Source organism: Trifolium pratense, linkage group LG3, assembly GCF_020283565.1.
Source record: "Trifolium pratense cultivar HEN17-A07 linkage group LG3, ARS_RC_1.1, whole genome shotgun sequence".
Classification (NCBI taxonomy): domain Eukaryota; kingdom Viridiplantae; phylum Streptophyta; class Magnoliopsida; order Fabales; family Fabaceae; genus Trifolium; species Trifolium pratense.
In genome coordinates, this window is record NC_060061.1 from 22,094,069 (window position 1) to 22,119,227 (window position 25,159).

At 29.1% G+C, this 25,159-nt stretch overlaps 3 protein-coding genes across 3 annotated transcripts; 2 read left to right on the forward strand and 1 right to left on the reverse strand.

Annotated features, from left to right (window-relative positions):
* Nucleotides 1-1,287: 1,287 nt before the first annotated feature.
* Nucleotides 1,288-4,453, reverse strand: LOC123916557 (cyclin-dependent kinase E-1-like). The gene is made up of 7 exons (XM_045968036.1): nt 4,072-4,453; nt 3,685-3,960; nt 3,423-3,533; nt 2,982-3,085; nt 2,852-2,894; nt 2,622-2,720; nt 1,288-1,907 (listed from the first exon to the last, which is right to left on the reverse strand). The coding sequence occupies exons 2-7, from the start codon at nt 3,886-3,888 to the stop codon at nt 1,653-1,655; spliced, it is 816 nt and encodes a 271-aa protein (XP_045823992.1). The 5' UTR covers nt 3,889-3,960; nt 4,072-4,453; the 3' UTR covers nt 1,288-1,652.
* Nucleotides 3,887-10,904, forward strand: LOC123914769 (long-chain-alcohol oxidase FAO1-like). The gene is made up of 3 exons (XM_045965941.1): nt 3,887-3,951; nt 9,097-10,094; nt 10,207-10,904. The coding sequence occupies exons 1-3, from the start codon at nt 3,887-3,889 to the stop codon at nt 10,902-10,904; spliced, it is 1,761 nt and encodes a 586-aa protein (XP_045821897.1).
* A 6,120-nt stretch (nt 10,905-17,024) lies between these two features.
* On the forward strand, nt 17,025-24,951 carry LOC123914770 (long-chain-alcohol oxidase FAO1-like). The gene is made up of 3 exons (XM_045965942.1): nt 17,025-17,132; nt 23,070-24,141; nt 24,254-24,951. Exons 1-3 carry the CDS (start codon nt 17,025-17,027, stop codon nt 24,949-24,951), a joined length of 1,878 nt encoding a protein of 625 aa, XP_045821898.1.
* The last annotated feature ends 208 nt before the right edge of the window (nt 24,952-25,159 follow it).

Genomic DNA, 25,159 nt, shown 5'->3' on the forward strand with positions numbered 1-25,159 from the left:
TTAAAATAAAATGAAAAAACAGTGGCAAAATGAATTTTTTTTTAAATGCAGGGATTAAAACTCACATGGCCCATATGTGCAGGGACCTTTTACACATTTAAGCCAAATATATATAAATAAGAAAGATCAGTACCCTTATGTAAGAAAAAAGAAGATCAGTACAAAAAAAAATTAATAAGGAAAGATCACTAAAAAAAAAAAAAAGTGACTAGACCAAAACCGATACAATTTTTATTTATTTTTGGTACATAATACAAATCTAAAATAAGGTGATATAGAAAGAAAGAATATTCTTTCATTAAGTATAATTATGTTTGTAATTATTTTTCATTATGTGTAATTATATTAATTTTCTATGATTGACTTCACACTCTAACCTGTATATATCTATTTCACCAGTGAGAATACAGACAACACCATAACCATATAAACAAGAGATAGCCCTGGGTTTCTAGTCTATCAGCACAAACATTACCTTCTCTATTATTTTCAATAACATTACCTTCTCTATTATTTTCAATAACCCTATGTTGGCTAGTTTGTGCTGACGTATAAGCAAGAGATAACCCGTGTATAAGCAAGAGATAACCCTGTGTTGTTAGTTTATCAGCACAAACATTACCTTCTCTATTATTTTCAATAACCCCATTTTGGCTAGTTTATCAGCACAAACGTATAAGCAAGAGATAACACTGTGTTTTTAAGTCTATCAGCACAAACATTACCTTCTCTATTATTTTCAATAACCACTAGTGCAGAAAGGACTTTCCACTACTGGCCAAAGGGACTTTCCACTACTGGCCGTGGCCAGTAGTAAATGCAGTCGTCGTTGTAAGTATGTACTTTCCACGTCGGGTCGTTTAATACCCGACGTGGTATCCTAATTTCTTCAGTAATTTTTATTTAAAATTATGGGGATTCCACGTCGGTTTTTCCAATTACCCGTAGTGGTATGTATGGTTTCAAATTTTTTTAATATAAATCATGGGGATTCCACTACGGGTATTTACACATATCCGTAGTGGTATGTATGGTTTTCCAGTTTTTTATTAAAGAATTGGGGATTCCACTACGGGTATTTATACATACCAGTAGTGGTATGTATGGTTTCCAATTTAAAATTATGGGGATTCCACGTCGGTTTTAATGAATACCAGTAGTGGTATGTATGGTTTCCAATTTTTTAATATAAATCATGGGGATTCCACGTCGGTTTTAATGAATACCAGTAGTGGTATGTATGGTTTTCACGACTGTTAAACTGAATATCAGTAGTGGTATGTTTGATTTTTATTTTATTTTTTTTCGTTTTTTTGCTTCCTGTACCATTTTTAGGCATCACAAACAGACCATATATATTGGTACAAGAACAAATTGAGAACCCTCAAAGTAACCAAATTGAGAACCCTTGCTATTATGTGTGTGATTTTCCAATTCCCCAATAAAAACTACATAAATTAAACTAGAGTTTTAGTTACTACACAACTAGGCAACTCTGACAACAGGCTATCAGAGAAATGTAAAATCCTGGCATCCCCAAATTAGAAGTGTTAGATATTCAAGATCAACAAGAACAATTCCAGTTCACAAACATCACAATCATAATTTGGCAGCATCTTGAGTGATATAATTCTTTGAATTAAGCACACAGTTTACCTGTTTAAACTATCAGCTGCTCCTTTAACCATTGATTTAGCAGTAGAAGGCTCCATCTTCTCATCAATCATGAGGATACATACTCCCCGGTCATCAATACCTCGTCGACCAGCATGACCACTCATTTGTATATATTCTCCACTGGTTATCCACCTAAACTTGTCCCCATCAAATTTTCGGACATTTGTAAAAACTACAGTTTTTGCAGGCATGTTCAAACCAATACTGAAGGTCTCTGTGGCAAACAAACACTGAAGGAAAATAATTCAGTAGTTGAAAGATTTAATAATTTTGTCAAACAAGGAATGTTTATTATATCAACATAATCCTAGCTTATATTAGCAAATACAAAGACATTTCCCTTTATAGGCTATTATATTTTAGCATAGGTAATTCAAAGTGAGCATAGTCCAGAGCCTCATAAATAAGACACAAATCAGAAATTCTAGCAACTCTTACTAATAATCCTAGGAAGCTTATTTCTTAGGTTTATGCATATGCCTCCTCTTCTTTAGTTTTGATTGATGGTTCTCACATTATGTTTTGGAATGAAGAAATGTTCTTAAAGTTAAAGGCTTTTCCTGCTCACTATGAAAAGTCATCTATATAATATTTCAATTTTATACATGCTCATAATGCCGAACGGTAACTTTACTTGTGCAGACACAAGACCGAACGGTAATAGGCACAATGGCCAACATGTAGAGAATCAAAACACATGAAGTTTTGACAGCAGGCTCAAGAGTTCAACAAGTCAAAATTGAATCGGAAAACAATATCCATCACTCAGTCAGCTTATAGCAGAAAGCTGGGATAGCGTACAAGCCTGTAATGTAGTCCTACTCCTACTACAGGTATTATATGCATTGCCAGATTTCAACTCTTCAAATATTAAAAATAGCATAGTCATGCAGGGAATATACATGAAAAATTCTCAAATACACAGATGAAAAATGTGCTCATACCCCATTTTCAGATAATGGCTTCAGAGGGGCTTGATATATCCTTGAAAGCCCAAAGTCAGCAACTTTAACAACCCCGTGTTCCTCCTCATCGCCCATAACCTGTTCATGAAAGGTCATTAGAAAAATGAGTGCACAGATAAAAAAAAATGTACAAATAAATTTGAATTTAAATGTCTACTTGTGGGGGTAAAAGAACTAAACACATAATGGTAAGGTGGCAAAATTCATACCAATATATTCGATGGCTTCAAATCTCGATGTATTATCCAATTGCTAAAGGGAAAACATAATACAATAAGTTAACATACAAAGAAAATAAATAAAAGAAACCATCTTTAACTTCACAAAAAATAAACTCGCCTGTGCAGATAGTTCAGCCCATTGAGCAACTGCCACAGTATCGACTTAACAGTGTACTGATTAATTGATTGGTTGACCTTGTCTCTATGATGTCTTATTATTTCCTGCCATTCAAGATTGCAATATTTACACTCGACTAACTACAACACAACTAACAATTCCATACTACCTACATATGTTTCTTCCCATAGAAAATTCACATAACTTTTTAAGACACAGAAGTAACAATAGCACAAAATTCAATGGAATGCCATAATATGCCCATAAACAATACGCAACAGCTCCCAAACCTTATAAACGAATGTCGAAATGAAATATTTAAAATAAAACCAAATGAAATAACCTAAAAAAAATCCAGATATCAGAAACTACACATTTTCAGGAACAAACAGTTTGATAAATTTCAAGTCTAATGTCTTCTAGGTAGAATGTCATACTCACATAAAGGTCATGTTCAGCATAATCAAAGGCCAAATACAGAGACATGTCCGCATGATTGATGTGAACATTCACAAGCTTCACAACATTTTCATGAGTTATCTCTCTCAGCAACTGCAACATCAAATTAACAAATTACTCAAAAATAAAAATCAATCCAAAGCATCAAAAAATTATTAAAAATTAAAATAACAGAAATTATCCACTACATAGAACATTCATAAGCTACAATTTAAAAATCAGAGAAAAAACATTTAAAAAATACCATGATTTCACGGATGACGGTGGGGGAAACGCCATCTCCGTCTTTAGATTGTTTGAATTTCTTGATGGCGATGGATTTGCCGCGGTTTATGGCGGATTTGATCCGAGCAAGGAAAACGAGACCGTAGGTTCCTTCACCGATCTTACCGATGAGATCGTACTGTTGAAGCCACTCAGGTTTGTTGGAGCGGTTGACGTCAGCCATGGTTGTCGACGGACAGAAGCACGACGAAGCGGAAGCTAAGTTCTGTTTTCGATGTACCGTTCGGTCTTGTGTCTGCACAAGTAAACCAGAATGTTGAGTCTTTTGACTTAAAGGCCAAAGGAATTAAATCGTAATCATTTTGATGAGAAGAGAAGGGCAAACCCAGATCTCAAATAGCCTAACCTCAAGTGAAAATCTTCAAAACCCAGATCTCAGAAACAACAGTGTCTCATAAGTGAAGAAACCCAAACAAAGGAACAAAACATAAAGGTTAAATCTTTTTAAGACCCCAAATCTAGGAAGTGGAGAACGAAGAACGTGGTACTACTCTCAAAACCTCTTCGTTCAATCGCGAAAACGAAGAACACTACACGAACACGAGAGAGATTAGTGAGATTCAGAACAGAACACGATTTGGGAATGGGTTAGAGTTTCATTCGCGAAAATGAAGAGGATGATGTGCAGCATAGAAGATTTATGATTTGCAGCGGATTTGAAGGATTTTTGAGTGAGAAAGAGGAAGGGAAATCGTTTTAAGGGTTTTGAGTGAGAAAGATTTTCGCGTACGAGAGAATAGAAGGAAAGGGTATACATTCTAAGTTAAGGGATTTAACTACCGTTGAAGACCAAATCAGTAGTGAAATCCAATTAAAACAAATTTCAACGTAATTACAATATTGCCACCGTGTCTACTTTTCACTACTGATTTGAGAAAACCAGTAGTGAAATCCCTTGTCTATGAACTTTTCACTACTGGTATTCAAATATCAGTAGTGGAATCCTTTGGTCAAATGTGTTTCACTACTGGTATTCACATACCAGTAGTGGAATCCCTTATTCAAAAGTCATTTTTCTACTAGTGAACCCTATAACCCTATGTTGGCTAGTTTATCAGCACAAACATATGAGCAAGAGATAACCCTGTGTTTCTAGTTTATCAGCACAAACATTACCTTCTCTAAATATGTGAGTCACCATAAGAATATAATCTAAACATTTTTAATGTTTTCAATTTATTTGTTATATAATCTGAATATTTGTTTTTACATTATTGCACCAGATCTAAATCAGGTCTAATCCAGCTCTTTATAAACTTTTCATTGAACTAGATCTATTTCTTGTTTTTTTTTTGAAGGATAGATCTATTTCTTGTTGTCTCTACATACCTAAGAAGTTAGTATTTTTTTATATTTCTTCAGCATAATAATAATGTGTTTGTTTTGTAAATTTTTTATTAAAAAAATGATTTTTTAACTTATTTTTGTTTGTTATATTTTTTAGGATATAATATTGTTTGCTTTTCAGGATATAGTTTTTTTTTTTTTTTTTTTTAAGAAACTAAGAGAAAATTATATTAAAACAAAACGCAGCCCCTCAAGCACAAGATGAGAAACTAAAAGGTAGTCAGTCATTATACAAAAGTTAAGCCACAACTAGCCAGAAGAAACATAAAAAATTACACAAGAGCCTGAAAGTAGCATAATTATATTTTAATAAATATATAGTTTTATCTTTTTTGTTTGTAACTTTTTTCGTTTTTTTAATAAATATATTTTTATTTTATTTATTTATTTTTGGTAGAATATTGTTTATTTTTAAAGTATAATTTCTATTTTTGATTCCTTATATATTTTGATAAATATATAGTTTTATCTTTTTTGTTTGTAACTTTTTCGTTTTTTTAATAAATATAATTTTTATTTTATTTATTTATTTTTGGTAGAATATATTGCTTATTTTTAAAGTTATAATTTCTATTTTTAATTCCTCATACGTGCACATGTTAATATTCTCCTATTTTTAATATAGTGTGTTATTTATGTATTAATTTGACAGAAAAAAATTAAGAAAATACTGACAGAAAAGTGTCCATTAAACTATAGTATATCTAAAAAATTATTGATTTTTTCGATATAGTGTATTATTAGATTCGTCAAAAAAATATAGTGTATTATTAGAAAATCCTGAAAACTCTACCAAAAAGAAAAGCATATCCTTAACTTTACGGTGCAAAGTTTTGCGTCTTGTCAAAAAAAAAAAAAGTATCAGTTTTTTTTTTTTACCAAACTTAACAAATTTTATTTTTTACTAACACCTAAAGTCAATTTTTTTAAGCCACAGCATAAATAAAGTGTATTATTAATTTTCACAGCTGGTTTGGTCTAGTAGTGAGGAACTTGAATAGTACGTTATAGATCCCGGGTTCGATCTACAGCTAATTATAAAAAAAAAAAATCAATTTTTCTTTCACTCATCAATAAAGTGTATTATTAATTTCCAAAACTGTTTCTTTTAAGTACAGTATAAATCTTACGTCAAAAAAAAGTATAGTATAAATATTATAATAAAAAAAAATGCGTCAAAAAAAAAAAAAGTAAAGTATAATATAGTGTATTACTATTAGTTTCCAAAACTGTTTTTTTCTTACTTAAAAAGAAAACTGTTTTTTTCTCAGTCAAATAAAAAAAAAACTGGGGCTTAGGCCCTCTCTACTACCAAAAAAAAAAAAAAACTGTTTTTTTTTCAAGGTTACTCAAATCTGTATCTTAAAAAATTAATATATTTCTAAAACTGTTAATTTCCCAAACCAGCAAGAATTAATGGCTCATTACCACCAATAATTTCCTTTCTAAAACAATTTCAAAAGTCAATAAAAAATAATAATTACATAGTATACAATTAAAAATATCAGAGCTGCTATATAATTCATTATAAAAAATAAAAAACAAAAACTGCTATATAATTCCATGAAAATTCATAAACTTCGATAAATAGTACTTTCTCCGGTCACTATTATAAGTAAAAAAAAATTACTTTTTAAGTTCATTGAAAAAGTAATGTATTTAGGTACCGTTTGACCAAACTTTTTTACGGTTTAAAAGCTACTTTAAAATAAAGTTTAAAATAAGTGCTTTAGAAAAAAAGTTAAAGTTGTTTGGTGGTGATTTCATTTTTAAAAAACTTAAAGTAAACTCTAATTTATATTTGTTTCATAAAAAAATTTATTAAATCATTTATATTTAGGGATATTATATTTTAAAAATATAATAAACAAATATTAAAATTTGGTGTGCAATATTTTATCTAAATAAATATAACATTTTAACTAATAATATATTATAAAATCTACCATTTGATTAGAAGTATATATTATTTAGATCATCTATGTAAAATTTTACACAAATCTAAAATAATTCAATATGTTTTTGAAATTCATAAAAATAAGAAATGTTCAGTATTTTTTTTTTTTTTTTTAACTTCAAATATCATAGATAAAAATAAAAAGTGGGATACAAAAGAGGGGGACCAAGCCTAAATCCTCAACAAAGGAAACAAAACAACTAGCTAGCAACATCTAAAATAAGGAAAACCTAACCTATTTGTAGTTAAATCTTCCCTAATGTTCAGTAAAGTGCATAAATTTTAAATTTTAGTAGGTCTCAATAACAAATCAAATAATTTTAAATTTGTGTAAAATTTTATATAAATAATTTAAATGACATATACTTTAAATCCATTGTAAATAATATTTTATAAAATTTATATTTTTTAAAATATTATTACACGGCGTAACATTATCGGTGTGAGGGAGCCGGAGTTTAAACCCCGATCATAGCGTTCAGCTTAACAATTTTAACATTTTTTTGTCAGTTGTGCTGGGACTTGTGAACTATAGGTGTAATTTAATCCAAATACATGTATAATTATTGAAATGATTAATTTCATATTTTGAAGAAGAAAAATACTACAGGGTTCTTATTTTTTTAATTAATAGTACAATGAAAACTAATAATAATGCCTTTTTTGTTATAAAAAAAATTAAATAATAGTGCATTTTTTAGGTAAAAAAATAATAGTGCACTTTTTAATAATAATAATAATAATAATAATAATAATAATAATAATAATGCACATGACATGAAGGTGATTAAATAATAGTGCATATTATGAACATATCAGTTAATGTACAAAAAAACAAAGCATATCAGTTAATTATAGGATATATGGTTTTACGTTTGTGAGGATTCGAAGAGGGGAGCAGCCGAAAAGTTCATTTTCCACAAAAAAAATTTGCATATATTAATTTTACCAAAAACTCATTATTGATGTATTTTACACATAAAAATTAAGCAAATTTTTTTATAAGTACTTTAAAGAAAACTGTTTGCCTCAAATTCTATTTTTTTGGAATAAAAAGTCGAAAATAAGTTCGGTCAAACGGTGCCTTAGTTTATATTATTGACTTATTTTTTTGAACAAATCTAAAAAATAATGTTTTTACTTATAAGAGAGAGTATAAATCTTGTTTAAGAAAAAAGTGTACTATAAATCAATAAAGAGTATTATTGGTACACATTACCACTTGCAATGATCCTAATTAATTAATATTAATTTATTAGTAAAATATCAACTGACCCATGGTCGACAAATTTACCACTTGTCCATGTCACCTATATTACTACACCATGTGCCATAAGTTATAACTACTATATAATGAAGGGCTGCCTTCCCCATTTTCATCAACAACACATTTCTTTTAATTCACATCCATTATAGCTCCCACGTGATCCCAATGCTTCATCTCATGTCCTATAAGTGTTTAGTGTTTACAAATATAGTATAGTTTATTGTGATTTTACCAAATTCATTGCGAATTCATACATGCATAGAAAAGTAAAATCAACAATCTTTTGATTGTTGATCCTTTCTAAGAAAATCTACAATTCTACTTGTGATACAATAAGTAGTTGACTGAATAGTTATCATAGGATTGACACCAATAGCAGTAGGAAGAACACTAGCATCACAAACAAACAATCATTCATCTTCTCAACTCTCACCATTTTCATCAACAGCACCTTCCTTTTGATTCATGCCCATTCTACAACTCCCCATTTGATGAGCAGAACTATACAAATTCCAGCTCTCACCCGGCCACAATGCTCCATCTATAGGACAAAAACTATCTATAAACTCTTCAATTTCATTTTCACTGATATTCTCATTAATCTTAATTCTTTGACCATCACTTCTATGTGTCCCTACTTCCACTGCTCCTGTTGCTATTAGAATCCTCACTGCATGTTGTAAACCAACTCTCATATTCTCTTTGTCAGTTGAATCCAATTTATAGCTTATTCTTCCTTTCTTTGTTACTTGTCCACTTGATTTGTCCCTTATTATTGTGATTAAATGTGATGTTCTTAGAAAGTTTAGCAAAAAGAGACCCCTTGAAAAAGGGATTATAGAAACCATGCACGAAAATGACTCAACTCTTCAACAATCTCTAATTAACAAAGGCCTCAATGTTACACTAGACTCCAAAAACAACACACTCAAAATAAAATTTGATGCAGTAGTTGTTGGATCTGGCTCTGGAGGAGGTGTAGCAGCTTCTGTCCTTTCAAATGCAGGACACAAAGTGCTTGTTCTAGAGAAAGGAAACTATTTTGTTCTAGAGGATTATTCATCACTAGAAGGTCCTTCGATGGATCAACAATATGAATGTGGAGGAATGTTAGCTTCTGTTGATTCAAGAATACTTATTTTGGCAGGTTCAACAGTTGGTGGCGGCTCAGCTGTTAATTGGTCAGTTTGCATAAGAACACCAAAAAAAGTGTTAAAAGAATGGTCAGAGGAACACAAACTTTCCATATTTTCAAGCTTAGAGTATCTATCTGCTATGGAAACTGTGTGTGAGAGAATTGGTGTCAATGAAAATTGTACACAAGAAGGGTTACAAAATCAAGTACTGAGAAAAGGGTGTCAAAATCTTGGCTTAAAAGTTGATTATGTTCCAAGAAATTCATCGGGGAACAATCATTATTGTGGTTCACGTGGTTATGGTTGTCCAAAAGGAGAGAAACAAGGGACTCAAGTTACATGGCTTGTAGATGCTGTTGAAAAAGGTGGTGTGATAATAACAGGATGCAAAGCTGAGAGGTTTTTATTTGAAAGTAATTACAGGAGTGGAAATACAAGAAAGAAGAAATGTTTGGGTGTTTTGGCAAAGACTTTAAAGAGTAGAGTCACAATGAAGCTACAAATTGAGGCCAAAGTAACAATTTCTGCAGGTGGTGCACTTCTGACACCTCCATTGATGATATCTAGTGGTTTAAAGAATAAAAACATTGGTAGAAACCTTCATCTCCACCCTGTGTTAATGATATGGGGATACTTTCCAGAATCAAAATCAGATCTCAAAGGTATTATTTAAAATAAATTTTTTTGTTAAGAGTTTAGTTAGTTTTTTTGGTAATTAACCATGTTATTGGCACGAAGTAATCTTCATCTCTTTCATCCTATGATTTATAACAGGTAAAGTCTATGAGGGAGGTATAATCACATCTGTTCATAAAGTACTATCATCATCAACATGTGATGATTTAAAATCAGACATAAGAGCCATAATTGAAACACCATTACTAGGACCAGCATCATTTACATCACTATGTCCATGGGAATCAGGACTAGACTTCAAACAAAGAATGCTAAACTTTCCAAGAACATCACATTTAATCACAATAATAAGGGACAAATCAAGTGGACAAGTAACAAAGGAAGGAAGAGTAAGCTATAAATTGGATTCAACTGATAAAGAGAATATGAGAGCTGGTTTACAACAAGCAGTGAGAATTCTTATAGCAGCAGGAGTAGTTGAAGTAGGGACACATAGAAGTGATGGTCAAAGAATTAGAATTAATGAGAATATCAGTGAAGATGAAATTGAAGAGTTTATAGATAGTGTGTGTCCTATGGATGGAGTATTGTGGCCAGGTGAGAGCTGGAATTTGTATAGTTCTGCACATCAAATAGGGAGTTGTAGAATGGGTGTGAATCAAAATGAGGGTGTTGTTGATGAAAATGGTGAGAGTTGGGAAGCTGAAAGATTGTTTGTTTGTGATGCTAGTGTTCTTCCTACTGCTATTGGTGTTAATCCTATGATTACTATTCAGTCAACAGCTTATTGTATCTCAAGTAGAATTGTAGATTTTCTTAGAAAGGGTCAAGAATAAAAAAATTGTTGATTTTATTTTTCTACGCATGTGGCAAATGTTGATATATGTTAAAATCTCTGATTAGTGCTAATTAAGGATTAAAATTAGCAAATCATATCTATTAGACTTTTCAATGTATTTATTGTGATCTTATACACGAGGTCCCCATACCACATAAGGCCGTAAACACATACATGTTACACTAAGTTATCTTTCTGAAAATCTTAATTAGTCTATGTTACCAGCAATATTAATTTGAAGTTTTTTCTTCTATTTTTATCATGCTTAATCAGATGTTCCGGAACTAGACGCTTACCCGTGCGATGCACGAGTCTTATGCGTTATTTTATTCCATAACGTCAAAAAATTATTTGTATAGGTGATAAATTTAAAATTGAAACAATAGGTATTATCAAAATAATAGTAACAATAGAAGTTATGTAAATGTGATATAGATAAATATGTGTTTATACATTTAAAAAAAACTTATTTATACATCACATTTGGAGTTACCTTGGTATCTTCTTCATTAACATTGGTTAGCAATATCTTTAATTCATTCTTTAAAATAACTCTGGAAATGACAACATATGATTGACCACAAAAAATAAATTGATGTTGAAAAATAAGTTTTTTTTGTATTATAAATCTCAATGGAGGATTCTGAATTGAATAAACTACTTCATTATCGAATATGTCATTTATATTAATTTGAAAAATATTGGAGCATACCAACCATTATTAAATTTTAATTAATTTATTTTTTTACTAACACTTCAAATTGATTTTAATTTGGATCAACTAAAAGAGCGTGACGATGAATTTGCGTACCAAAATCATAAGTAAGTAGTGCTGACAATCGACCAATTTCTTATACACACAAAGATTGGACAAAAGATTATTAGCAAAATCATTAATTATTTCGAACAAAAAATAATAAAATACACAAATAATAAAATGAAAAAAATAAATTAAAATGAATAGTAACATAAAACAACCACAAAAAAATAACCCAACACAACAATAATAATAATAATAATAATAATAATAATAATAATAATAATAATCTAATAATAATAATAATAATTAATTATTATTATACATTAAATGGATGTAAGTGGGTGATGTGACTAAATGAAAGGTTTTCATTGTTTTAAGTGGATTAGGGTTTAGGTAGGTGATTAGACAACTATCTAGGATACTAACTACATATTTAATCCCTTACATTTATTTTAGGTTTTAATTTGATCTCTTACATTTAAAAAGTATCAATTTGGTCCATTTAAGTTTATTGTGCATTCCTATGAGCTACAATTAATGCAATGACACAAGTCAAAAAAAAAAACCTTTTACATTCACTTGATCCAATGCTTTTAAAATTATGTCCATGATGGTGTCAACTGATTTAATCGCTTTTATCATAAAATCATTCATTTTTACATTCACTTGATCTAATGCTTTTAAAAAATTTAAAATTACAATCAGACGTTTACTTATCACAATATTTTTTTAAAAAATTAAATACAAAATTTTAGTTTACAAAGATTCCAAAGAGAGAAAATGTCTCTCTTTTTTATTTTAATCCAAGCTGTTACCAATTTTTTTTCCTTTTTGTTCTATCGAAGAGGGATGATTTAAGGTCAATTTTAGTCCGAAATCACTCCTCCAAATTATTTTTACTTCTCGTTATGGTAAATAAGTGTGATTTTCACATATTTTTGTTTTGATTTTTCATCTTCGTACGGTGTATTTTGTTGTCCTGTCTTTGTACGAAGTATTATGATGTCTCATCTGTGTGCGGAGTACTTTGTTGTTCCGTTTTTGTGCAGTGTTAATTTGTTTTAGGTTGGAGATTAATTTTGATCTAGTGTAGATCCAATCAATGTCGATTTTGGTGTCATCAACATTACAGATTCGGAGGCATGAACATTCCGGACACTTCAATATAGTCATTTTATAGGCTTATGTAATTTGCCGTTTTATACTATTAATATAGATACAGTGAGTTTGTTCGCAGATTTATGTTTTTTGTTTTTATCGAATTTGAATTTGTATTGTATATATATATATGTACTCTATCAATGAATGAATATTCTTTATTTTTTAATAAAAAAAAAAGAGAGAAAATATTGTGAGACAAGTGATGGAGAGGAGAGAATTGACATGTGGAGAGACAGGAGAGGGTGCATATATGCTATTAGAGATCAATCTAAAGGTAATTATTCCTTATATTTATTATAGACCATTTATTAGACTAGTCTATGTTACCAGCAATATTAATTTGAAGTTTTTTCTTCTATTTTTATTATGCTTAATCAGATGTTCCGGCACTTGACGCTTACCCGTGCGATGCACGAGTCTTATGCGTTGTTTTATTCTATAACGTCAAAAAATTATTTGTATATTTAAAATTGAAATAATAGGTATTATCAAAATAATAGTAACAATAGAACTTATCTAAATGTGATATAGATAAATATGTGTTTATACATTTAAAAAAAACTTATTTATACATCACATTTGGAGTTACCTTGGTATCTTCTTCATTAACATTGGTTAGCAATATCTTTAATTCATTCTTTAAAATAACTCTGGAAATGACAACATATGATTGACCACAGAAAATAAATTGATGTTGAAAAATAAGTTTTTTTGTATTATAAATCTCAATGGAGGATTCTGAATCGAATAAACTACTTCATTATCGAATATGTCATTTATATTAATTTGAAACATATTGGAGCATAACAACCATTATTAAATTTTAATTAATTTATTTTTTTACTAACACTTCAAATTGATTTTAATTTGGATCAACCAAAAGAGCGTGACGATGAATTTGCGTACCAAAATCATAAGTAAGTAGTGCTGACAATCGACCAATTTCTTATATACACAAAGATTAGACAAAAGATTATTAGCAAAATCATTAATTATTTCGAACAAAAAATAATAAAATACACAAATAATAAAATGAAAAAAATAAATTAAAATGAATAGTAACATAAAACAACCACAAAAAAATAACCCAACACAACAACAACAATAATATAATAATAATAATAATAATAATAATAATAATAATAATAATCTAATAATAATAATAATAATTAATTATTATTACACATTAAATGGATGTAAGTGGGTGATGTGACTAAATGAAAGGTTTTCATTGTTTTAAGTGGATTAGGGTTTAGAAAGGTGATTAGACAACTATCTAGGATACTACACATTTAACTACATATTTAATCCCTTACATTTATTTTAGGTTTCAATTTGGTCTCTTACATTTAAAAAGTATCAATTTGATCCATTTCCGTTTATTGTGCATTCCTATGAGCTACAATTAATGCAATGACACAAGTCAAAATAAAAAACAATATTAAGCAAGTATGTAACACCTGCTCTGCTCCACTACCTAACACCTGCTCCATATAGCAGGGTTTGCACTAAAGGCACTTAATAGTATGTAAGAAAATCATGACCAAACATAGCTGCATCAGTATCATTAAACAGACAAGGCTTGCATGGTAGACATGTGGAGACGGTGCATGCTATGAGAGAAGAGAGAATTGACATGTGGAGAGGATGCATGCATTCATGCATGCAATTTTATTTTTTGTTTGTAATTTTTCGTTTTTTAATAAATACATATTGTTTATTTTTAATAAATATAGTGTGTTATTTTTGTATTAATTTGAAAGAAAAAATAAAATAAAGAAAATATTGACAGAATAGTGTCCATTAAACTATATATAATATATATTATAGAAAAAGTTAAATATAATTTTAGTCCTTATATAAAAAAATTGACATATTTTAGTAGTACAAAAATTTTAAATATGTAGTTTTAGACCTATTAATTTTAAAAATTATTTAATTATTATTAAATTCTTAATTTATTTGTAATAAATTATTTTGCATAAATTCAGGAAGTTATTTCAAACGACTATAATAATTATCGCAAAAAGTAGTATAAATTTGTTGTAGTGAATTAAAATTGAGCTGCTTGAAAACTTAATCTTAAAGGAAAAATACAAGTCGAGAGAAATTTATGTAATCAGTCTTTCGGTGACATTTTCAATTTTAATTTTGTAGAACTTGAGTTTCAATTCATAAAGATTTTTAGTTTTTGCGAGTTCCAGGGTGCAAGAGCTTGTTGTGTCTTGTTCTTGTTTACGAATATTATTATAACGAATATAAATTTTAAGGTTAAATATGTTTTTGGTTCTTATAGTTTTCGAGATTTTTTGTTTTAGTCTTTGAAGATTTTTTCACACTTCTTGATCCTGAAGTTTTTTCTGTCAAGATTTTTCGTCCATACTTTTAATCAAACTATTGTAAATTCTCACATTTTTTAATTCTCTTTTATATTAATGTTTATAATATTACAAGAACATCTCTGATAAAAATTTAGAATGTTTTAACGTAAGATGAATTATTTATGAATTTTTATGTACAAAAATCTAAATATTTCAGATTTAATTCATCTCTTGTTAAAAAAAATGTAACTTTTGTTAGAGAGATTCATATATTATACTAAACATGACCGTAGAAAAAAAATTAAAGTCCGAATGAAATGCACGAGTTAAATGAAAAGTAGTGACTAAAAAGTGTGAAAAAAAAATCTTCAAGGACTAAAACGAAAATTCTGAGAAACTATAGGGACCAAAAATATATTTAACCCTAAATTTTATAAAATTCATCATTGGATTGAATGTTTATATCATATGATTATTCATTTTTTTTTAATCATATTTTTTTTAAAAAAATCAAAAATTATTTGATATGTTATTGAGACCCATTAATAATAACAATTTATGGTAAATCTTCTATATTAGCAAAAGCCATTAGTTTTAGGTGGTTTTTATTTTGAAATTACAACTAGGTGTTTGTTTTTCTAGAATTATATATTGGTAAAAGCTTATTAGGTGATTGGTTTTTAGACGTGATCAGGATTAGTAAGACACTTGCATGTTTGCATGTTGTTCCTTGCTCATTATTTGTGAGAGAGAATTGACATCTGGAGAGGGTGCATGCTATGAGAGAAGAGATGAGTGATGGAGAGGAGAGAGAGAGAATTGACATGTACAGAGGGTGCATGCATGATATTTTATTTTTTGTTTGTAGAAAAAAAAAAAAGAAATTAAGAAAGTTTATTTTTGCACTTTATTTTCCCATTATATCCTTATTTTAATTTACCAATAATTTTTTTTGCACACACTTTCTCTTTCCAATAAATTTAATATATTATGTACAAAAAAAAATTAGTATTTTATGTACCAAAAAAAATATTTAATTCTAATGTCATCAATATTAAAATAAATATAAAACCGGACAATAAAAGAGTTTATAATAGAAATAACTGAATATATACCCAAATAATATAAATTATACAACCAAGCATTCGTAAGAGAGTTTCTCGACTCCACCTAGAAAAATTAAATTACAAAAAACAGAAAGAAAAGAATCTTGTTGGCCTTGGAGTTCCCTGACCTCCTTGCCTCCTCCTTAGAGTTCTCCTAACTCTGGAATGTGTTGGAATATTTTGGAATGAATAATAGTGGAGGAAGGAGGTTCTATTTATAGTTTTCAGTTGGGCTTGAGCTTTTTCTGCGCATTAATCACACCCATCGTGGCCACGATGGCGTGTATTTTTGCCTCATCGTGGCCACGATGGATCCTATCGTGGTGCGATGGAAGATCTTCTTAGGATTTTCTGCGTATTCTTCAAGTCATCATCGTGCCACGATGGAAAAGATTTTCTGCAAATTTTCTTCAATTTTCACCGCATTCTCATCGCGCCACGCTGAGACTCATCGTGGGTACGAATACGATGGTTGCGTTGCTTTATTACATTTTTACCCTTTTTAGTTGCTTTTTTCACTTTTCTTGCTTCTGGGTCTTGTAACTTCATTTTTCTTGGTATTTGCTTGCTTTTGGGCTTCAATTACTATTAAAACTATCCTAATTTACTACTAAAAACATCACATAATTGGTTGTCATCAACTTTCCACCGACGCTCACATCCTCTCCGTGAAGTTCTAATCACACAGATCATCAGGATTCATGAGAACATAAGTTTCAATTCATCTGTATAAGCAAAACTATATCACACCAAAAATCAATTTCAGAAAAATGAATCAGAATATTGTTGTTGACTTGTTGGTTTCCGAATTCGACAACATAGTGACTAACTCTTCTAACTCGGTTGGTGTTCTAGGTAGTATGGGTTGGAAAGATCTGGTTGAGTTTTTTTTTTACCAAAAAAATGTCATTGTGAAGGTAGGTTAGGGAAGACGGAAACCATGAACTCATTAAAGGTTAATCCACGTGTTTTAATTTGGTTGGATAACAGATAAAACAGAATGTATGAAACTTGATATAAGTTTTGTCCATAGATTATAATATAGATAAATCAATTTTCAAAATTTTGAGAAATAGTGGGAATTAAAACTACATGCATAAAAATTGTTTAAGAATTAAAACTTGTCACTTTTTTTTTATATAAGAACCAAAAATAAAATTTAATAATTTTGTACGGTCCAAAAATATATTTATCCCACCAATTACTATTTTAATAAATTAATGGTGATGATGAAATATTTAGAGTCCTTTTGTTTGAGGGAAGAAAAGTGGGAGGAAAAAAAATTACGCAAACCAATGAATGAACCTAGACTAACTTTAGTCCATCTTCATTCATTGATTTGCGTAATTTTTTTTCTCCCACTTTTTTTCCTTCATACCAACGGACTCTTACGGTGGTGTAGCAAAAAAGAGATGTGAGCAGAGTACATATTAAAATTTTGGCAAAATTACATTTATCAAAAAATATAGTTTATAAAAATACAATTTTTGTTTGTAAAAATTTATAAATAATATAGATTTAGTTACATAAACGATTTTGCATAAATTCAAAAAATAAGCAATTTTAATAAGGTCCTAAAATTTTCATTTTGCTACTGCACTTTCATTTTACTTTAAAAATGGTCCCTAGACCCATTTTTTATGATGTGTCACTTTCATTTTACTTTTAAAAAATTACTTATTTAAGGGTATTTTGGTCCATTCACTGCAAAATTAAATGAGTCATCAACTCTAAAGTCCAGTCAACAGTGACACATCAGCAAAAATGTGTCATTTCAGCAAAAAATGGGTTTAGGGACCATTTTTAAAATAAAATGAAAAAACAGTGGCAAAATGAATTTTTTTTTAAATGCAGGGATTAAAACTCACATGGCCCATATGTGCAGGGACCTTTTACACATTTAAGCCAAATATATATAAATAAGAAAGATCAGTACCCTTATGTAAGAAAAAAGAAGATCAGTACAAAAAAAAATTAATAAGGAAAGATCACTAAAAAAAAAAAAAAGTGACTAGACCAAAACCGATACAATTTTTATTTATTTTTGGTACATAATACAAATCTAAAATAAGGTGATATAGAAAGAAAGAATATTCTTTCATTAAGTATAATTATGATTGTAATTATTTTTCATTATGTGTAATTATATTAATTTTCTATGATTGACTTCACACTCTAACCTGTATATATCTATTTCACCAGTGAGAATACAGACAACACCATAACCATATAAACAAGAGATAGCCCTGGGTTTCTAGTCTATCAGCACAAACATTACCTTCTCTATTATTTTCAATAACATTACCTTCTCTATTATTTTCAATAACCCTATGTTGGCTAGTTTGTGCTGACGTATAAGCAAGAGATAACCCGTGTATAAGCAAGAGATAACCCTGTGTTGTTAGTTTATCAGCACAAACATTACCTTCTCTATTATTTTCAATAACCCCATTTTGGCTAGTTTATCAGCACAAACGTATAAGCAAGAGATAACACTGTGTTTTTAAGTCTATCAGCACAAACATTACCTTCTCTATTATTTTCAATAACCCTATAACCCTATGTTGGCTAGTTTATCAGCACAAACATATGAGCAAGAGATAACCCTGTGTTTCTAGTTTATCAGCACAAACATTACCTTCTCTAAATATGTGAGTCACCATAAGAATATAATCTAAACATTTTTAATGTTTTCAATTTATTTGTTATATAATCTGAATATTTGTTTTTACATTATTGCACCAGATCTAAATCAGGTCTAATCCAGCTCTTTATAAACTTTTCATTGAACTAGATCTATTTCTTGTTTTTTTTTTGAAGGATAGATCTATTTCTTGTTGTCTCTACATACCTAAGAAGTTAGTATTTTTTTATATTTCTTCAGCATAATAATAATGTGTTTGTTTTGTAAATTTTTTATTAAAAAAATGATTTTTTAACTTATTTTTGTTTGTTATATTTTTTAGGATATAATATTGTTTGCTTTTCAGGATATAGTTTTTTTTTTTTTTTTTTTTAAGAAACTAAGAGAAAATTATATTAAAACAAAACGCAGCCCCTCAAGCACAAGATGAGAAACTAAAAGGTAGTCGGTCATTATACAAAAGTTAAGCCACAACTAGCCAGAAGAAACATAAAAAATTACACAAGAGCCTGAAAGTAGCATAATTATATTTTAATAAATATATAGTTTTATCTTTTTTGTTTGTAACTTTTTTCGTTTTTTTAATAAATATATTTTTATTTTATTTATTTATTTTTGGTAGAATATTGTTTATTTTTAAAGTATAATTTCTATTTTTGATTCCTTATATATTTTGATAAATATATAGTTTTATCTTTTTTGTTTGTAACTTTTTCGTTTTTTTAATAAATATAATTTTTATTTTATTTATTTATTTTTGGTAGAATATATTGCTTATTTTTAAAGTTATAATTTCTATTTTTAATTCCTCATACGTGCACATGTTAATATTCTCCTATTTTTAATATAGTGTGTTATTTATGTATTAATTTGACAGAAAAAAATTAAGAAAATACTGACAGAAAAGTGTCCATTAAACTATAGTATATCTAAAAAATTATTGATTTTTTCGATATAGTGTATTATTAGATTCGTCAAAAAAATATAGTGTATTATTAGAAAATCCTGAAAACTCTACCAAAAAGAAAAGCATATCCTTAACTTTACGGTGCAAAGTTTTGCGTCTTGTCAAAAAAAAAAAAAGTATCAGTTTTTTTTTTTTACCAAACTTAACAAATTTTATTTTTTACTAACACCTAAAGTCAATTTTTTTAAGCCACAGCATAAATAAAGTGTATTATTAATTTTCACAGCTGGTTTGGTCTAGTAGTGAGGAACTTGAATAGTACGTTATAGATCCCGGGTTCGATCTACAGCTAATTATAAAAAAAAAAAAATCAATTTTTCTTTCACTCATCAATAAAGTGTATTATTAATTTCCAAAACTGTTTCTTTTAAGTACAGTATAAATCTTACGTCAAAAAAAAGTATAGTATAAATATTATAATAAAAAAAAATGCGTCAAAAAAAAAAAGTAAAGTATAATATAGTGTATTACTATTAGTTTCCAAAACTGTTTTTTTCTTACTTAAAAAGAAAACTGTTTTTTTCTCAGTCAAATAAAAAAAAAACTGGGGCTTAGGCCCTCTCTACTACCAAAAAAAAAAAAAACTGTTTTTTTTTCAAGGTTACTCAAATCTGTATCTTAAAAAATTAATATATTTCTAAAACTGTTAATTTCCCAAACCAGCAAGAATTAATGGCTCATTACCACCAATAATTTCCTTTCTAAAACAATTTCAAAAGTCAATAAAAAATAATAATTACATAGTATACAATTAAAAATATCAGAGCTGCTATATAATTCATTATAAAAAATAAAAAACAAAAACTGCTATATAATTCCATGAAAATTCATAAACTTCGATAAATAGTACTTTCTCCGGTCACTATTATAAGTAAAAAAAAATTACTTTTTAAGTTCATTGAAAAAGTAATGTATTTAGGTACCGTTTGACCAAACTTTTTTACGGTTTAAAAGCTACTTTAAAATAAAGTTTAAAATAAGTGCTTTAGAAAAAAAGTTAAAGTTGTTTGGTGGTGATTTCATTTTTAAAAAACTTAAAGTAAACTCTAATTTATATTTGTTTCATAAAAAAATTTATTAAATCATTTATATTTAGGGATATTATATTTTAAAAATATAATAAACAAATATTAAAATTTGGTGTGCAATATTTTATCTAAATAAATATAACATTTTAACTAATAATATATTATAAAATCTACCATTTGATTAGAAGTATATATTATTTAGATCATCTATGTAAAATTTTACACAAATCTAAAATAATTCAATATGTTTTTGAAATTCATAAAAATAAGAAATGTTCAGTATTTTTTTTTTTTTTTTTTAACTTCAAATATCATAGATAAAAATAAAAAGTGGGATACAAAAGAGGGGGACCAAGCCTAAATCCTCAACAAAGGAAACAAAACAACTAGCTAGCAACATCTAAAATAAGGAAAACCTAACCTATTTGTAGTTAAATCTTCCCTAATGTTCAGTAAAGTGCATAAATTTTAAATTTTAGTAGGTCTCAATAACAAATCAAATAATTTTAAATTTGTGTAAAATTTTATATAAATAATTTAAATGACATATACTTTAAATCCATTGTAAATAATATTTTATAAAATTTATATTTTTTAAAATATTATTACACGGCGTAACATTATCGGTGTGAGGGAGCCGGAGTTTAAACCCCGATCATAGCGTTCAGCTTAACAATTTTAACATTTTTTTGTCAGTTGTGCTGGGACTTGTGAACTATAGGTGTAATTTAATCCAAATACATGTATAATTATTGAAATGATTAATTTCATATTTTGAAGAAGAAAAATACTACAGGGTTCTTATTTTTTTAATTAATAGTACAATGAAAACTAATAATAATGCCTTTTTTATTATAAAAAAAATTAAATAATAGTGCATTTTTTAGGTAAAAAAATAATAGTGCACTTTTTAATAATAATAATAATAATAATAATAATAATAATAATAATGCACATGACATGAAGGTGATTAAATAATAGTGCATATTATGAACATATCAGTTAATGTACAAAAAAACAAAGCATATCAGTTAATTATAGGATATATGGTTTTACGTTTGTGAGGATTCGAAGAGGGGAGCAGCCGAAAAGTTCATTTTCCACAAAAAAAATTTGCATATATTAATTTTACCAAAAACTCATTATTGATGTATTTTACACATAAAAATTAAGCAAATTTTTTTATAAGTACTTTAAAGAAAACTGTTTGCCTCAAATTCTATTTTTTTGGAATAAAAAGTCGAAAATAAGTTCGGTCAAACGGTGCCTTAGTTTATATTATTGACTTATTTTTTTGAACAAATCTAAAAAATAATGTTTTTACTTATAAGAGAGAGTATAAATCTTGTTTAAGAAAAAAGTGTACTATAAATCAATAAAGAGTATTATTGGTACACATTACCACTTGCAATGATCCTAATTAATTAATATTAATTTATTAGTAAAATATCAACTGACCCATGGTCGACAAATTTAGCACTTGTCCATGTCACCTATATTACTACACCATGTGCCATAAGTTATAACTACTATATAATGAAGGGCTGCCTTCCCCATTTTCATCAACAACACATTTCTTTTAATTCACATCCATTATAGCTCCCACGTGATCCCAATGCTTCATCTCATGTCCTATAAGTGTTTAGTGTTTACAAATATAGTATAGTTTATTGTGATTTTACCAAATTCATTGCGAATTCATACATGCATAGAAAAGTAAAATCAACAATCTTTTGATTGTTGATCCTTTATAAGAAAATCTACAATTCTACTTGTGATACAATAAGTAGTTGACTGAATAGTTATCATAGGATTGACACCAATAGCAGTAGGAAGAACACTAGCATCACAAACAAACAATCATTCGTCTTCTCAACTCTCACCATTTTCATCAACAGCACCTTCCTTTTGATTCATGCCCATTCTACAACTCCCCATTTGATGAGCAGAACTATACAAATTCCAGCTCTCACCCGGCCACAATGCTCCATCTATAGGAAAAAAACTATCTATAAACTCTTCAATTTCATTTTCACTGATATTCTCATTAATCTTAATTCTTTGACCATCACTTCTATGTGTCCCTACTTCCACTGCTCCTGTTGCTATTAGAATCCTCACTGCATGTTGTAAACCAACTCTCATATTCTCTTTGTCAGTTGAATCCAATTTATAGCTTATTCTTCCTTTCTTTGTTACTTGTCCACTTGATTTGTCCCTTATTATTGTGATTAAATGTGATGTTCTTAGAAAGTTTAGCAAAAAGAGACCCCTTGAAAAAGGGATTATAGAAACCATGCACGAAAATGACTCAACTCTTCAACAATCTCTAATTAACAAAGGCCTCAATGTTACACTAGACTCCAAAAACAACACACTCAAAATAAAATTTGATGCAGTAGTTGTTGGATCTGGCTCTGGAGGAGGTGTAGCAGCTTCTGTCCTTTCAAATGCAGGACACAAAGTGCTTGTTCTAGAGAAAGGAAACTATTTTGTTCTAGAGGATTATTCATCACTAGAAGGTCCTTCGATGGATCAACAATATGAATGTGGAGGAATGTTAGCTTCTGTTGATTCAAGAATACTTATTTTGGCAGGTTCAACAGTTGGTGGCGGCTCAGCTGTTAATTGGTCAGTTTGCATAAGAACACCAAAAAAAGTGTTAAAAGAATGGTCAGAGGAACACAAACTTTCCATATTTTCAAGCTTAGAGTATCTATCTGCTATGGAAACTGTGTGTGAGAGAATTGGTGTCAATGAAAATTGTACACAAGAAGGGTTACAAAATCAAGTACTGAGAAAAGGGTGTCAAAATCTTGGCTTAAAAGTTGATTATGTTCCAAGAAATTCATCGGGGAACAATCATTATTGTGGTTCACGTGGTTATGGTTGTCCAAAAGGAGAGAAACAAGGGACTCAAGTTACATGGCTTGTAGATGCTGTTGAAAAAGGTGGTGTGATAATAACAGGATGCAAAGCTGAGAGGTTTTTATTTGAAAGTAATTACAGGAGTGGAAATACAAGAAAGAAGAAATGTTTGGGTGTTTTGGCAAAGACTTTAAAGAGTAGAGTCACAATGAAGCTACAAATTGAGGCCAAAGTAACAATTTCTGCAGGTGGTGCACTTCTGACACCTCCATTGATGATATCTAGTGGTTTAAAGAATAAAAACATTGGTAGAAACCTTCATCTCCACCCTGTGTTAATGATATGGGGATACTTTCCAGAATCAAAATCAGATCTCAAAGGTATTATTTAAAATAAATTTTTTTGTTAAGAGTTTAGTTAGTTTTTTTGGTAATTAACCATGTTATTGGCACGAAGTAATCTTCATCTCTTTCATCCTATGATTTATAACAGGTAAAGTCTATGAGGGAGGTATAATCACATCTGTTCATAAAGTACTATCATCATCAACATGTGATGATTTAAAATCAGACATAAGAGCCATAATTGAAACACCATTACTAGGACCAGCATCATTTGCATCACTATGTCCATGGGAATCAGGACTAGACTTCAAACAAAGAATGCTAAACTTTCCAAGAACATCACATTTAATCACAATAATAAGGGACAAATCAAGTGGACAAGTAACAAAGGAAGGAAGAGTAAGCTATAAATTGGATTCAACTGATAAAGAGAATATGAGAGCTGGTTTACAACAAGCAGTGAGAATTCTTATAGCAGCAGGAGTAGTTGAAGTAGGGACACATAGAAGTGATGGTCAAAGAATTAGAATTAATGAGAATATCAGTGAAGATGAAATTGAAGAGTTTATAGATAGTGTGTGTCCTATGGATGGAGTATTGTGGCCAGGTGAGAGCTGGAATTTGTATAGTTCTGCACATCAAATAGGGAGTTGTAGAATGGGTGTGAATCAAAATGAGGGTGTTGTTGATGAAAATGGTGAGAGTTGGGAAGCTGAAAGATTGTTTGTTTGTGATGCTAGTGTTCTTCCTACTGCTATTGGTGTTAATCCTATGATTACTATTCAGTCAACAGCTTATTGTATCTCAAGTAGAATTGTAGATTTTCTTAGAAAGGGTCAAGAATAAAAAAATTGTTGATTTTATTTTTCTACGCATGTGGCAAATGTTGATATATGTTAAAATCTCTGATTAGTGCTAATTAAGGATTAAAATTAGCAAATCATATCTATTAGACTTTTCAATGTATTTATTGTGATCTTATACACGAGGTCCCCATACCACATAAGGCCGTAAACACATACATGTTACACTAAGTTATCTTTCTGAAAATCTT